We start from the raw sequence: 16,406 nt of genomic DNA on the forward strand, positions 1-16,406 counted from the left end.
TTAGAATGAACACCCTTTTATTCACTCAACAAATATTTCCTGCCCTTATGTATATTTTATTCTACTGGAGAGAGAAAAAGAAATAATTAAGTAAATGAAATGTACAGTATGATGGGGGACAGGTGCCTTATAGATGAATAAAGCAAGGAAAAGATATCAACAGTCTTAGAGGGAGTGCCAGAGTTGCAATTTTAAATCTACTCATGACAGAGGACCTTTTTGGGAAAGTGGCATTTAAGCAGAGACTTAAAGAAGGCAAGAAAGGAGCCATAATCCTATCTCAGGGGAGTTTGTCCCAGGCTGAGGGATTCTGAGTGCTACTGAACAGAGGCAGATGTGTGCCTGATCTGTTTGGGGAACAGCAAGGAGGCTGAAATGGGTGGATAAGAGGAAGTGAGAGGACAGTTTGGGTTAGGAGGTGAGTACTAAGCATTCCTTGAAGGCCATAGCAAGGCGTTGGCCTTTTATTCCAAGTGAAATGGGGAGCCGTCTTGTTAACAGAGGAGTCACATGATCTGAGTTGGATTATAGAATAGATTCCCAACACAGTTGTCTCAGAAGCAAAGGAAGAATTGGGGAGATGGTAAATGAGCCATTGTAATAAACCAAGCAAGGGATGATGGTGGCATATGGGTAGAGGTGGTGGAGATGTATTAGAACACAGAAAACCCCTGAGCCAGTGGTTCTTACAAAATTCTTCTGGTTCTTCATTTTGCTAGCCTTTAACTTACTCATCTGACTTCTCTAAGCAAAAGCATGTATTTCTACACTTGTACTTTCTATGTAATCTTTGAAAAATATCCCAATTCCCCTCACTGAGAAGAAAATATATTGCTATAAGATATATCTAGTAACGTAAAATATAAGTAAATTCCTTATTTCTTCATATGAAAAATATTTATTGAACAGCTACTATTCCAATGTCTTCTAGGAACTATATTACATAATATGTTGAGGAGAAAGCGGTTTTCAAAAGGTCAACTGATGGTTGATTTCATAATTTTGGAATGCAATAAGTGAATTTTGCTTTTACTTCTCTAAATATGACAATGTGGGAGAAAAAATAGAATAGTGAATTTTCTTTGTGTTGCTTGTCTTTTTAAAAAAAATTTTAAACATTTTTTTCCAAGGGGCATTCAAAATGTAGTGCCATATCTTGACAGCAATGAAATTTCAACTTAAAAAAAAATCTATGCTTTCTATTTATAACATTAACATCATGCTATTTACTTCTAGTAAATACTTAACAGTTTAATCTTTATTTCATATATAAACATGGCAGAGATTTATGTTACCGATCCTTATTTTAAAAAATTAACTGGCAATGAAAGGCAGACAAATTTAGGATGTAAATTGAACCAATGTAGCTATGCTACACCCTCAATCTTTTATATCCTGCAACTAAATTATTCCTTACGAGTAATTTAATACCTGGCAGGGAGTATCTTTCAAAGGATAGAAGGAGAGATTTATTAAGTTTTATTCTGTTGGGACAAAAGTAGCAGCTCTAGTAGCATGGAGTAGAACTTTGTCAAGTGTTATACTCCAGTGATCTATAAATTCTAATTTACTTAATTTACTAGGTGACATTTTTAGTGACCCCAATTTTTTTTTTCTTTTTTTACCGGAATGAAACTCTTTAAGAAGGCAAGCCCTGGCTTGTCATTCCTTTTCTAGGATGTCCTAGGAGTCATTCTATTCGAGTAGCCAAGTTCCCCCTAAAATATAAACTTTTGTGAAGAGACATTCTCCAACACCTTTCATAACCTGGAGTTCTTCAAATTCTGGATTTAACTGTGCTTTAGAGATTCATCAAAATGGCCTCTGGTAGTCCAACGGGGAGAAAAATATTGGTGTCATCTACATCTCTCACTGAACTCTTCTTTTATTGGGAAGGTTTTCCATGAGAGAGAGCTCTGAGTAGTCAACATTTAGTCTTCTAAGAATAGGAGGAAATTTCAACTTCTATATAAAGGCTTCATGTTGATATTAAAAAAAAAATTAAGTGCTGATCACTTTATCCATATTATTTCTTTTCATTCCCAGAGCAATCCTAGGAGGTAAGTTTTATTTCTCTTGCTTTAAAGATAAGGAAGTTAAGCCTCCAAGAAGTTCAGAGATGTGAAATGACTGGATAAGTATTGCAGTGTGGATAAATAGTTGGGCTGGACTTGTATTTAGCTCTCTAAGTTTGAAACATACTATCCTGCATGCAATGCAATGATAGTTGAGAAGATAGACTCTTATTTGGTGGAATTAATCAGATTTCAATATAAATGTCAGTAACGTAAGTCTAGTAACTCTTCCATTTTTAAAATTTTGCTAAAATATCTCTATTTCTGTGATGGTAGAAATGTTTTGCACCTGCGCTGCCAAATAAGGTAGCTACTAAACATAGGTTGCTATTGAATATTTGAAATGGGGCTGGAGTGATCAAGGAATTGATTTTCCATTTTATTTAATTTTAATTATTTTCGCCTTTAATTTTAAAGCCACATGCTGCTGGTGGATACCATACATCTAGAATGCCTATGGTGAGGTCACGCTAGTGTTCCATATGCTATGAACAGTTAAGGGAGAGAAAAAAGACAATTATTGAAAGGTAAAAATAATTTTCTAAATACAGAAAGAACTGAATATTTCCAATAGTTTTTTTGTTACAGCAAAATGGAAGGGAAAAAGAAAATCAAAGATTTTTAGATCTGGAAACAGCCAGAGAGGACCTGACCCAATTATAGATAAGAAACCCTTTTAGTCATCCGCAGTCTCAGACCATTGCTGCTTAAATTTTGGCAAAAAGTGATGATACCATAATAACCTAAATTATATAAAAAGTAAAATAATTATTTAGATTTAAAAAGCAAATAAGACAAAGTGTTATATTTTAATAACAAATGCATTTTCCTTCTTTTTAGGCAATGGGAAGGATTATGAAAAAGATTACAAGCTTACATTTCATTTACAAAGAAAACCCAGGCTGGAACTCCAGATCAAAGAGGTGGATGAATTTGGAAACTATAGCTGCCCTCATTATAAGGGCACCATTGTAATTTATAAAATACCTAAAGAAAAGGTAGTCCACAACTTGGATCAATCTCTTATACTTGATGAAAACCATCATCATTTGCCAATTTGCAAATTACCATTGAAATTGCCAAAGGTAAGATATTTTACTTCCCTAATTACCTTATTTTGTTAATTCTTCTTAATTCTCTACCATAATCTATACTTTATGCATATGGATACTTAAGGTTAAAAAGAAAAGCAGGTCTAAAGTTGATAAGGAAGGAGTGGGTAGTTACAATTTCTTTTTTAAGATTTTATTTATTTATTTGACAGAGAGACAGAGAGAGATCACAAGTAGGCAGAGAGGCAGGCAGAGAGAGAGAGGGGGAAGCAGGCTCCCCACTGAATATAGAGCCTGACATGGGGCTCGATCTCAGAACCCTGAGATCATGACCTGAGCTGAAGACAAAGGCTTAACCCACTGAGCCATCCAGGTGCCTGGGTAGCTACAATTTTAAAGTGGTGGAACACCTATTGGGATTTTCACTTTCTACCAGGAATAATTCAAGTTGATCTGGTCCTCATGATGATTACGGAAATAATGGCATTCATTTTCTGTAACTGCATTGGAATAACTGGAAAGTTATTTATGAAAACACTGAATATATTTCAGAACACAACATATTTAGGAAAAGTCATTTGGTGAGCAGGAAAACAACTTCAAAACATTTTAATCAATATTTATCAAATCCTGCACACTTAAGGATGAGTTACTCTTACCTAAAATTCTTATTCTCATCAGGAAAGTAGGATTGAGTTGTTTCTCCAAATAGGTCAAACAAATAGTTTTATTGTTGTGCATACTATTTTCTTCAGTGATCCAGGACTTAGTATTTCTTTTTTTTTTTTTTAAAGATTTTATTTATTTATTTGACAGAAGAGATCACAAGTAGGCAGAGAGGCAGGCAGAGAGAGAGGAAGAAGCAGGCTCCCTGCTGAGCAGAGAGCCTGATGCGGGGCTCGATCCCAGGACCCTGGGATCATGACCTGAGCCGAAAGCAGAGGCTTTAACCCACTGAGCCACCCAGGCGCCCCAGGACTTAGTATTTCTGAAGTATTTTCTTAATGAGAAATATAACTGAAAATTCATTTTATCACTCCAATGAGCAAACTTATTCTTTAAAGATGCTAAAATATTTTCCCATGTTTTTGGTTTTTTGTGTTATGAATAACAGAAATATGTTTCCCCTACTGTTAGATTTCTATACTGATTTTAAGTTAATTAGTAAAGTAATTAATAAATTGACAAATTTTTTTTGAACTTCTGAAATAGGGTATGTGCTATGCTGGGCATTGTGAAAAATACAGAGATAGAGAGGATAATACATGCCCTAAAACAGTGTTGTACCAAATGATAGCCACTATCCATATGTGTCTGTGGGATACTTGAAATATGGCTAGTCCAAATTGAGAGGTGCTGTAAGTGTAAAACACATACTAGATTTCAAAGATATAGTACAAAAAACACAAAGTAAGTCATTAATCATTTGTTTATATTGACTTTATAATAAATTATATTATTTTGGTTATGGGGTTAAATAAAATATATCATCAAAATATAATATAAATAATATAATAAAATACATTATCACTTAGCCCCAATAAAATTAATTTCGCCTGTTTAAAAAATTTTTTTCTCTGGCTAACTTGAACATTTCAAATTACTTATTTGTCTCAAACTATATTTCTATGGGGCAGTGTGGTTCTAAATGATTTGCAATCTAGAACAGTATGGAAAACATGTACGGTGGATCCTTGAACAACTCAGGAGTTAGGGGTACCAAGCCCTGCATAGTAAAAAATCTGAGTATAACTTTGGACTCCCCCAAAACTTAACGCTAAATAGCTATATGTTGACTGGAAGTCTTACTGGTAACATAAACTGTCTATTGACCCATACTATATGTTACATGTTTAATATATTGTATTCTTATAATAAATGAGAAAAGAATATTATTAAGAAAATCATAAGGAAAATACATTTACTGTAAATGTGCTGTATTTATTTTAAAAAATCAATGTATAGGTTGACCCATGCAGTTCAAACCTGTGTTCTTCAAAGGTCAACTATATACAAAATCTCCTTCTAAGACAATAAATGATTAGACTGGTGGGATAAACTGTACTCATAGTTGTTCAGAGGAGGAAAAAAGCTTTTCTAGAAGCTGATGCTGGTAGAAATTTCATGGTGGGTATAGCATTTTATCTGAGTTTGTAAGTTGGTAGAAATTTGGCCAATGGAAATGAAGAAAAAAATATGTTACGGTGAAATAGAATTAGTTAGACTGGAGGTGGTAGGCATAAATTAACAGGGATTCGTTATTCATAGAGTAACCACTATAATAACTTCTAATGTCTCTCAAGTGCTTTACATATCTCATATTATTAAATCTGCACATGAGACATCACTGTTCTCATTTTACAGGAAACTGAGGCATAGAAATTTTCATCAACTTGCTCCTGGTCCCATAGCTAAGTAAGTGTCTGATTAGGACTCAAACCTAGAAAATCAGCTTCCCACATGAGCAACCGCTCTCTGCTCTTGTCTCTTTAGCAGATAAAATCAGGATTTGGATAAACTTAGGGGCATAAGATGTATATTTAGGACTTCCATGTTCACCCCTGAAGTTGTTGAATAATTTCATGAGTATTATGCTTTAGCATAAAGGTGATAGGAAAATTATATAATGAATGATATGACCTGGATTCTGGTCAAACTGAAAGCAGCCATTATAGCCAAGGTGCTGGGTTCTAGAGACATTAATTCCTTACTTCCTGGTTTGGAGGAGATTCTGAGGCTCCTGGAAGGTATAGGTAGGGTAGCAGAATCTATTAAACCACTTATACTTTAAAAATTATGTTTAAAAACAGTATAGCTGTGTAAGTGTATAACCACTATCAGTTTTCCCTCTGTGCATTTTCATCCCCATCTCAGGGCCTTTGCACTTGCTACTCACTATGCTTGGGGCTCAGATATAGCTGGTTCTTCATCCTTTGGGTTTCAGCTCACATATCACCCCCGACCATTATTCCCCTCATCTCCTTATCTACAGTCACTTCTTAACACTTGAGCCTTTTAAAATTTACTTCATAACTCTTACAATTAATTGAAACTATTAGATTTATTTATTTGTTCACATATTTTCCTTTTGACTTTGACCCTTGAGAAAGCAAGCTCCATGAGTGAAGGACCTTGTTTCCTTATTCTGGCTGCACTGTCAGTGATTAGAACAGTGCCAGGCACATAGTAGGTACTTTAAATATTTGCAACTGGATGAATGAGGGAGAGGTCTGTAGCGTTCCTTAGATTCTAAAAATTTAAGAACTATGGACTTCATGGAATACTCAAATTCTCTTGAACCAGTGGTTTACAGTCTCATTTACAAACACTTAGCTGGGGGGGTTGATGTGCATCTATGTGAAGCTTCGAGAGCAGAGGAAGGCAACATTGGGGACATTCTCCAGGTGGCTCAGTTTAGCACATGACTTCGTCAGCTTACTCTGTTGTTCTGCTGCTATAGTGACACTGGTGGGTTGACAGGTCAGGGGGCTGTTGGAATTCTCCGGCAGGAAGGAGTGAGAGCCTCACTGTGATGATGGCAAATGATAGAAAGGAGCCTCTAATGGAAGAAAGGACAGACTTGAGGTCCAGAATGTGACACAAATTCAACTTTCAGTTTTTAGTGTTTTCTCTGTGGCCTATCTGACTTCATGAATCAGTGAGCCAAAGTAGCCAAGCTAGATGGCCTAGGGCTTTATGTGGATTTTGCTCAGTGAAAGTATATGGGAGTGACTGTTGGGGTCTTTTGCATAAGCCCTTCCTCTGACTTGATTCTAGCAAACCATTCAGCACCTGCATGCCTGAACACATCCTACCAGTCACCCCTTATAACTCTGCTGAGGTGTGACTTCTCCCAGGAAGCCTTCTTTGACTTCCCCTTTTGGTGTGCTTGGTGTGTGTTCCCCAACACCCTACACTTTCCCTATCACTGCAGTTATTTGATTTTATCATAATCACTTATTTCCCACTAGACAAATATTTCTCAATCTTTTTGTTTGTTTTTGCCCTCCAAGTGAGTTTTTTTTTAGACATTTTTCCCTCTAATCAACCCTCCCCCCATTAAATTTTAATATCACAGATATACAGTAGGGCAATTTATAAATAGAAAGTGTGAAGTCTTTTCAACTTGCCCTAGAGTGAATTTTCTCTCCAGGAGGGTGATGTTACCCTGGTTGGAAATACATGCGATTATAACCCAGGCACAGATATTATCCTGTTCAATTTGCGTTTCCAGTGCCAGGCATATAGTACATGCTCGATAATTATTTATGGACAATCAGATGAATGAGACAATTTCTTCAAACCTTAAGATTTGTTCAGTCCTGACACTGTTAATCTTGAAACTATATTGGCATGTTTAAACATAGTATATTTTATATGTCTGCTGACCATGTATTAATCCACTGTTCATAGCCACTGTCCTTTCTTTTTCTTCTAGATAGGTTTGTATAGGACTTTCCAGATTTAGTCTCTCGGCTGTTTTTCATGCCTATTTACTAGAAGTTTTTTGGGTTGAGGGAAAAAATCTGTGGCTACAGAAAATTTTCCCCCTTTTCAACCTAATATACCTAAGTGGGTGTTGAAACCATGACCTTTAGTTTGTAAGAACAGATTCCTTCTATAAAGTTCAGAATTTAAAAAAAAAAATTGACCTCAGCTTGACAGTATTAGAAGATGCTATTTTTCAGGAAATGAAAGTAACCCTATTATATGGAGGTTAGCATTAATGGACACTACAGTACGCACACATTTGTACATGCAGTGTAAATTAGGTGAAGACATTTGTCAGATGTGCTTTTCTCACAGAAGACACACAGCAAATATTTATACATACATATATAGATGGAAACATGTACATTCACATACACATAATTCTAATGTTGGACCTTATGTACTGTCTCGTTTCCAAAGATGTGAAAACATATCATGCATTACCTCATGTTTGTGAGGAATAATGTGTCTCATTCCTCAGCTTCCATATTCCATTCGTTCATGTATAAATCTATTCAACAAACACTTTTTGTATCCCATGGACCAGACATACAGTGGTGTTCTCTTATGTATCATATCATTTTCCTTTTACCTCTCCACAGACTATTGTCAACTCAGAGAGCAGAATGAGCCTCTAAACCATCAAACAGATCATTTCCTCCCTCAGCTCCAAACCCTGCAATGGCTCCTAGTTTCACTCACAGTAAAAGACTGTGTACGAACTTGGCCCTCCTTGACTCTAGGACCTTCTCTCCTATACTCTTTCCTTGTTCAACGCTCGCCACAATGACCCTCTTACTGTCTTTGAATTTGCCACACCTGCTTCTGCTTCTGGTCCTTATGTTAGTGGTTCCCCTTGCCTGGAATGTTCTTCCATCCCCCAGATACCAGCAAGGCCAACACCCTTACCTCCTTCAATTCTTTGATGAAATTTCCCCTTCTCTCTGAGGCTTACTCTGATTCTAGTTCTTTCTTCAGTCTACTCCTTCCCACACAACCTGACACTCCTGATCCTCCTTCAACAACTCTGCTTTTTTTCTTTCCTTTCCTCTAAAGCATTTATTTCTTTGTTTACTATGTTTATCAGAAGAGCACTACTACTTCACAATGGGATCACGAGCTTCTTGAAGGCAAGGACCTTTATGTGTTGTTCATTGCTGAATTCCAAGGCCCTGGAAGAGCACCTGCCATCGGTTAGGTGCTCAAATACTATTTGTTACAGGAATGAATTCATAAGTAGAGCTTGTATTTTAAATACCCCAAGTGTGAAGAGCAAAGTGAGAAAAGTCAAGAAGGAAAATAAATTAGCTTTGGAGGGTTGACAGAATTTGCAGTGTGTGCTTACGGATGTGATAGCCAGCACAGGCTTCACTGTGACTGACAGGAATGTCTTCTACCCATGTGGCCAAGAGAGCCCTGTGGTGAGGGAAACAGTAAGTACCCAGGGAGCCATGGGCATGAATTTTAATCAAGGACTCCCTGGTTGATGCTCCTGGGAGGGGTAGAGAGAGGGGAAATGGTTTGAATGATAAAGAGGGTCCTCACGATAATTCACATTTCAATATGATTTTCTGAAAATGGTCACATAATCAATATTGATGAAAACGTATGATGGAAAAGTACCATGACTCGTCTTTAAGTCTTTCCTAAGTTGTGTGTCAAACTTCCTTCTTTTACAAAATATTCTAGTGAATTCAGTTCACACCATTTCTATTTGTACTCTCAAGTTTCAAAAAACTCTCAAATATTTTTTTTTAGGTGGAAGGAAGTGGTGTGTGCGTATGTGTGCTTCTGAAGTCGCGTCACATAGGTGACTGCCATTTGATTATTTGCGCTATGTTAAGCTGTGACTGCCTTTTAGTCTTCCTGTCTGCTTAGAAGTTTTGCTCTGAAGGAGAGAAGGGTTCTGGGTCTGGTGGCTCTTTCTGTGGGATTCTGTCAGGGGGCCCCACTTTCCCAGCTGTACCTAACCTACATATTTACGTAAGCCATCTGGTGACCCACGTTTTGCTTAGCTTGAACTTCCTCTTTTTATTTTTTTAACTTTTTTTAAACGACATGTGATTTCTAGTAAATAATGATACTGCTTCAACACTTACTTTCCCCACATTAAATAACTTGCTTCGTCAAAGAGAGGAAGCAGGCAGAGGCTGCAACACGATTTACTCCACAATCACCACCTTCTCACCACTTTGGACTTCCAGGGCCATCTCCCTGCCCTGTCAGGAAGGACTATTTTTCATACAATTTTTTTAAATCTAAGAATATGAAATATTATAAAGAACAATCTCAACTCTGTAAATGAGAAGACCCAGAGCTATAGAAAATTTTTACATTCACGGGCTCTTCAGTTCTACTTAGGTTTTTCAGTTGTAATAATCTACAAAGTTATTTTGAAGTTTAAGAATGATGTGGAACTTCATATCCCATTGCTAGCTATGACGAAGCAGATTTTACCAGGTGTATACTTTCCAAATAAAACTGGATAAGAGAAATCAGGGTTTTGTTGGCTTGTGTGTGTCTGTGTGTGTTAGATGGGGGGGGTAGGTGGAGGGGAGCCATTATGAACCTCATGGTAATTATGGAATTTTTGGTAACTTAGTTTCGTGCCTTTCCTCATAGAGCTAACTGTAATATCATGCATGTTGGTTTGTGCTCCATCCTTACCAATTATAGAAGAAAGTCACTAAAATCTTGGTAAATAGAGATATCATGTCTTTTTTTTTTTTTTTTTTTTTTAACCTGTGAAAATTTTACAAAGCCTTCTCCCTCTTTCCAGTGTTGCAGTTCTGGCTCTCCTTGGCTCTTCCCTGACCTGCCTTCCATTCCTGCAATCTTACCTTCCTCTAAGTCATCAGAATGACCTTCAAAGACAGCCTTGACCATGTCACTGAAAAATCTACTTTTTATTGTATATGAGATGTTTAAGGAAGAAAACGATCAAAACTGCTTTAGTCAGAAACAGAACCTTTTTTTAGAAGGGGGTTGCCCCACCAATTTAATCAGAAGAGAACCTTTCCCTTCTCTGGCTGTTCTCCTTCTTCTTTATCTATCCCTTCTTTTTCCTTTTCCTACCCGCCTTTCCTCCTTCTCCCCCACTCTTCCCCATCTCTTCCCCCTTCTCCTTCTCTGTTCCTTCTCACCTCTTCTCCTCATGCCCCCTCCTTCACTGTTTGTTCATACAAGGGAAGATTTTCTCTGCTCAGCGGGCAGAATAACTAAACCAGAAATTGTGCTGCATATTGTCTTGTGGATTTCAAGAATTCTTCCACAAAGGAAACACATAAAATTTTCCTCACTGAGAAAATTTTAACAAAAAAGTAATTGACATATTTACATGTATTCTCATAATATTTAGTAAGTAAAAAATGATGTTCATTAATTTGGACAATTTCTAGTTCATGAACTCCAACTGTAATTTTTTTTTCTGTAGAAATGTCAGCCAACATGTTAATTAACATATACTAATTAAATATGTAATTAATATATTAATTACATATTAAACTATATAAAAGTTATTATCTAGGGCCTAAAAGTTAATAGTAGTAGTGGTCAAAGCCCTAGCTTTCGGAAATTACAATCCAGTTCAGGAAATAAAGCATAAATACTTTAAGAGTTATAAAACAATGCAAAAGATAAATAATAATTGAATAAAACAATCTAGTAATATCACAGGACAGGAACTGATGATTAACTGCAAATGAATGGACAAGATGGTAAGTGCTAGGACATTTCAGACAGGGGAGGGAATCCTGTGGCTGAGGTGACATGGGACACTTCACATGTCGAGAATGTCTGCATTCTGGAAAGGAACCGGGAAAGAGGCAGTGGATTCCACACAAGACAGATGGCATGAGCTGAAACTTAGAAGTGGCAAAGCATAAAATATGTTTCAAGAAAGGACAATGTGTAGATCTGTGTGGCTTGTGTGGAATATTTGGAAAAATCACATCGGAAATAAATTGGGGGGAAATTATGGTGAGCTTTGAATGCCTTATTATATCAACCAAATGTCTCTGTGAAATTGAGAGATTTAGGATTTGGGACCAACTGGACTTGGCGATAGAGTGATTGTGGGGAGGGGGGGTTGGGAGGTAGTAGGACACTGAGAGAGAGAATGGCTGTTGGGGAGGGGTGCTTCTGAGTGTGACTCCCAGCACACTGGTTTGAGCAACGGTGCTATGATACAACATAGTGTTTCATTGACTTTAGTTTGGAATTGTGTTCAAACTGGCATTTCATCTCTTCTCACTCCAATATGGTCCTAAACAATAGATGTTTGTGAGTTTCTCCTTGAAGGCTCATCACCAGTCCCCTTTACTACTCTACACCACCCAACTGACAGGGTGGTTTCCTTAAAAACAAATATGTGATTTTATTAGTCTTCTAAAACTTATCAAATGGCACTCCCTATCTGTCGATCAAGGTCCAACCCACTCACCTGGTGCATAAGGGGGGGCCACTTCACAAAGCGGGGGCCACTTACCCTTCAACCCCTTCCTATTACATTTACATGATTGATGTCTTTTGCTCCAGGGCCACGGATGGTCCCATTTCTTTTACACATTATGGTCTTAACTACCTCAGAAGCTCTTCCCACAGCTGCCCTTGGGGCAGAACTGACTCCACACTTAGCTCTGTTATCATCTCTTTGGAAGAAGCCTTTAAATTTCCCAGGCACAATTAGACACTGCCCTGGATCTGTAACCGTAGCAATTTGAATAGATACAAAAGGATGGTCTCATCATTTTTATTTGTATAATCCTAACAATAATGATAATTACTCATATTTATCAAGTTATTCACTATGAATAACTCGATAAAGCATTTATGCATATTAACTCATTTACTGAAAGGGTAAGCCATTGAAGAAACCAAGGGACAGAGCGGTTTGTTCAAGGGAAAATAGTTGGAGAATGGCAAAGCTACTGTTGGAATCCAGTTTGTCTGATTCCAATGGTGGCACCCCTCACTGTGATACCGAGCGTCTCCTCTGATAACTGAATTCCTTAGGGCTGGAGGCATAGTTCGTACCATTTCATAATCCCATCTCCTGGGTATGCATTCAGTAATGTTGTGCTGAACTGTTTAATGAATAAATGAATGCATGCTGGGGAAAGTGATAAAGCAATTGAAGAAAGAGTTCTACTAGCCCACAAAAGCTTTGCGTGTTTGTTTTCCCAGCTAATAGTTAATACATTTAGCAGAAGCCTGTCATGCCTTCAAAGGAATGACTAATGTGGGGATTTTGCAGTTGTGGCCATACCTGGAAGGGAGATGTTTGTGGCTCTCCAGGCCTTTCCCAGTAACATTCATATCACTCTTTCTGTTGGAAACACTACTCTTATGTATAAACCAAAAAAAGTGAAACAAAGCAAAAAGATCAGGAAACTTGAAAAAAATTCTACAGAAGAATATTGGAGTTAGATATTAGAAGAATCTAATTCTGGAATCTAGAAGTTAGAATACACTAGAAAAAAACAATGCTCTGAGTCAAACAGGCACTTGGACAGGTCTTCACGATGGACAAAAACATAGTGGGATTATAATTTAAACAATAAAGAACAATAAAGAAGAAGTATTTTACATAAATTTGAATGGTGTTATGTACCTTTGATTTGTTGAGCTGCTTTTAAAATCAATAGTGTCTCCCACAGAGCTGCATTTATGGATCCAAGGCACCTGCTTTTGCCAGAATTGCTTGGAAGAGGGAGCAAAGTGTCAAGTATATCAGCGATAGTTAACACTTAGCTCGTGTTTGCTGTGTGCCAGGCATGTTGGAGGTTCTCTGTATATTTTGTCATTTGAGCATCACTACAACTGTGGTATATGTACTGCTTTGCCCTTTGGTAGATTAAAAAAAAAAAAAAGAAAAGAAAAAGAACACAGAGATATTCATTTCAAAATTATGTTTATCCATTCCAGACTGATTTGACAACTTTTCTTTATTGGCTCCATGTATGTCCTATCTATAGTTCCTGAGTTCTCCAGAACTTCGCTCATGTTTTATCTGCAGCCATCCCCGAAAGCCTCTTCCTTCCATCTGTCCCAGCTCCTCAGATCAGCTGGGGTTTCTTGAATTAGTCTATCTGGTTACCAAGGTCCTGAAGCTGTTTCCTTTCAGGATTGACTTCTTAAGTCTGAGAGATGTTTATTTCTGTCCTCTTGACAAAGCCACCATCAAGTTAAAGCCCTAAATAAAAAGAACCATTTTCTAAGAAGCATTTGAAAGAACTATATTGAAATAAGAAAAACATAAGCTTGACTGCAGGAAAATGAACCCAAGCTTAAGACTGAGAAAGACCTGGGGCACCTGGGTGGCTCAGCGGGTTAAAGCCTCTGCCTTCGGCTCAGGTCATGATCTCAGGGTCCTGGGATCGAGCCCCACATTGGGCTCTCTGCTCAGCAGGGAGCCTGCTTCCCTTCCTCTCTCTGCCTGCCTGCGATCTCTGTCTGTCAAATAAATAAATAAAATCTTTAAAAAAAAAAAGACTGAGAAAGACCTGAGCTTAAACAAAGATAAGAATTGAGATTTCTTCCGGGATAGACAGCAGTCTGATTTCATTTCCAAAAAAAAGTTAATTTCATTTCCCAAAAAAGTTAATTTCTAGATTTATCTCCAAGCTAGACTCTCGGTCAGCTCTTCTTGCTCTAAACCTTCCCCGCACCCCCTTACGTGAATCTTAGTGCTCTGTGGGTTTATGCCAGTCTTCAGATTTCTCTGTGCAGAAGCACTTCCTTTTATTGTGTGGGCCAAGCATTTCTGCCTAAGCCTTCAGGAAGTTCTACACTGACTGTGCAATTACAAGAATATCCACGATGAAAACAACAAAAGGATATGTATCGACTGATGTTGGAGACTTTTAATTTATTTTAAAAGTTTATGGGGTGGGGAGGAGATTTTCAGTGGCACACAAAAACAGAGAAAATACATAATGAATTTACATGGACCCATGACCTTGTGCCATTTAAAAAAAAAAAAGATTTTATGGATTTATTTGAGAGAGAGAGCCCTTATTCATGAGCAAGGGGGAGGGGCAGAGGGAAAGAGAAAAGCAGGCTCCCCATTAAGCAGGGCTTCATCCCAGCACCCTGGGGTCATGACCTGAGCTGAAGGCAGATACTTAACCAACTGAGCCACCCAGATGCCTCTGCTATTATTGTTTCATCTGAAACCACTGGGGTTTTTTTGTTTGTTTGTTTGAATCTCTTAAAGCAAATCACCTAAAGCTATAGTATCCTTTTACTTGTAAAAAAAATTCTGTGTGTTTTCTAAGAGGATAAGGATTTATAAAAAAAAAAAAAAAAAAACAAAAAAAAAACATAGTACCATTGCTACACCAATGATATTAGCAGTTATTACTTTAAAACGAGATTTTATTTATTTGAGAGAGAGAGAAAGAGATCACAAGTAGGCAGTGAGGCAGGCCGGGGGTGGGGAGCGGGAAGCAAGCTTCCCCTCCCCTCCAACGAGTAGAGAGCCCTACACAGGTTTGGATCCCAGGACCCTGAGATCATGACCTGAGTTGAAGGCAGAGGCTTAACCCACTGAGCTACCCCACCTTAGCAATTATTACTTAATATCATCTACTACCCAGCCTGTTTTATATTTACCTACTAACTCAATTTTCACTTTCTGTAGTTAATATGTTCAAAAACAAGGTTTAAAAAATGCTTACCTGTATTTATGTGTGTCTCTGCCACAGCTGGTTGAATTTTCAGGGTAGGTTATGTCCTTTATGGACTTTATTTCCATCTACCCTCAACATACTTTGGAGGTAACTCTGTCTCAGAGTTAGAGAGGGTAGATGACTTGCCTGGACTTGTACCATCTCCTGGGGCCAGACAGAGGCTGTGCTAGGACCCAGACTTCAAAGTCATTCCTGTTTCATGCTGTTCCCTGTCCCGTGTTCCTTGAGCAAGCCAGATCCTTGCTGACTTGACATCTGCCACTTTTATTACCATGTCGTATTACCTCTCATGTTCTTTACCCCTTCAGGGTGTTTGGCAATTCCAGACCTTTCAGAGAGCCAGACTGATTGGACTTTGTGTTGAAACCGAGCTTTTAAATGGAGCTGCCATAACCTCCACTGGTGACTTCCTTTTTTATTTGGCATTTTTCTGCTTCTGAGGCAGAACCAGAGATTCTCTATCATCTGGACATTAAATGCATAGTCACTTCTGAACAGCTCGATAAGGTCCTCTGTTTAACTCATGTGGTGACAAGAGTTCATCACACCTCATTTCAGAGCAGAGATAATCGCTCTCCCTTTCATATGAGGAAGGCTCCAGCTTTCTCTGCCTTAGGTTGTAAGTTCACATTCCTTGCTTTTTGTTCATGATTTATAATTCAGATTTCCTCAAAGTATTTGCTATAGTTTTGAAAGAACAAAAATACTTTCCATATATGTTTATAGTAAAAGATATGATTCCCAATACATAAAAGGGAATGTTCCATAATACTGTTTTTTTTTCCAAATTGCAAGAGTTCCCCCCCCCCCCCTTCTTCTTTTTTAAGGATGGTAACATACCAGCTTTAAATAAAATGGATTCACATGTGAGGGAGTTATTCGCTCTCTAATCCTTTCCCTGACCCTCTGATTAGATCTCAGGTTAGTGTTAGCAAATTTTTACATCTCTGTAACACAAAAGCTCCCCTGTTAACAAGCAGAGAACAATTCTTTGGCTCAGAAATCTTGGCTGGCAACAGAATTAAATAATGTTGTTTTAATTGTATTTATTTTATAGATATAAATATATATTTATGTATAAATAAATATAATATAAT

General features: G+C 37.6%; 1 protein-coding gene across 1 annotated transcript in view; it reads left to right on the plus strand.

The window, feature by feature from the left end:
• DTHD1 (death domain containing 1) overlaps window positions 1–16,406 on the plus strand; it is a 65,777-nt gene that overhangs the window by 30,417 nt on the left and 18,954 nt on the right. Inside the window, exon 8 of the mRNA XM_047719952.1 lies at window positions 2,916–3,160. Within this exon, the coding sequence (XP_047575908.1) occupies window positions 2,916–3,160 (245 nt within the window). The remainder of the gene's footprint in view (window positions 1–2,915; window positions 3,161–16,406) is intronic.

Source organism: Lutra lutra, chromosome 2 (assembly GCF_902655055.1).
Source record: "Lutra lutra chromosome 2, mLutLut1.2, whole genome shotgun sequence".
NCBI lineage: Eukaryota > Metazoa > Chordata > Mammalia > Carnivora > Mustelidae > Lutra > Lutra lutra.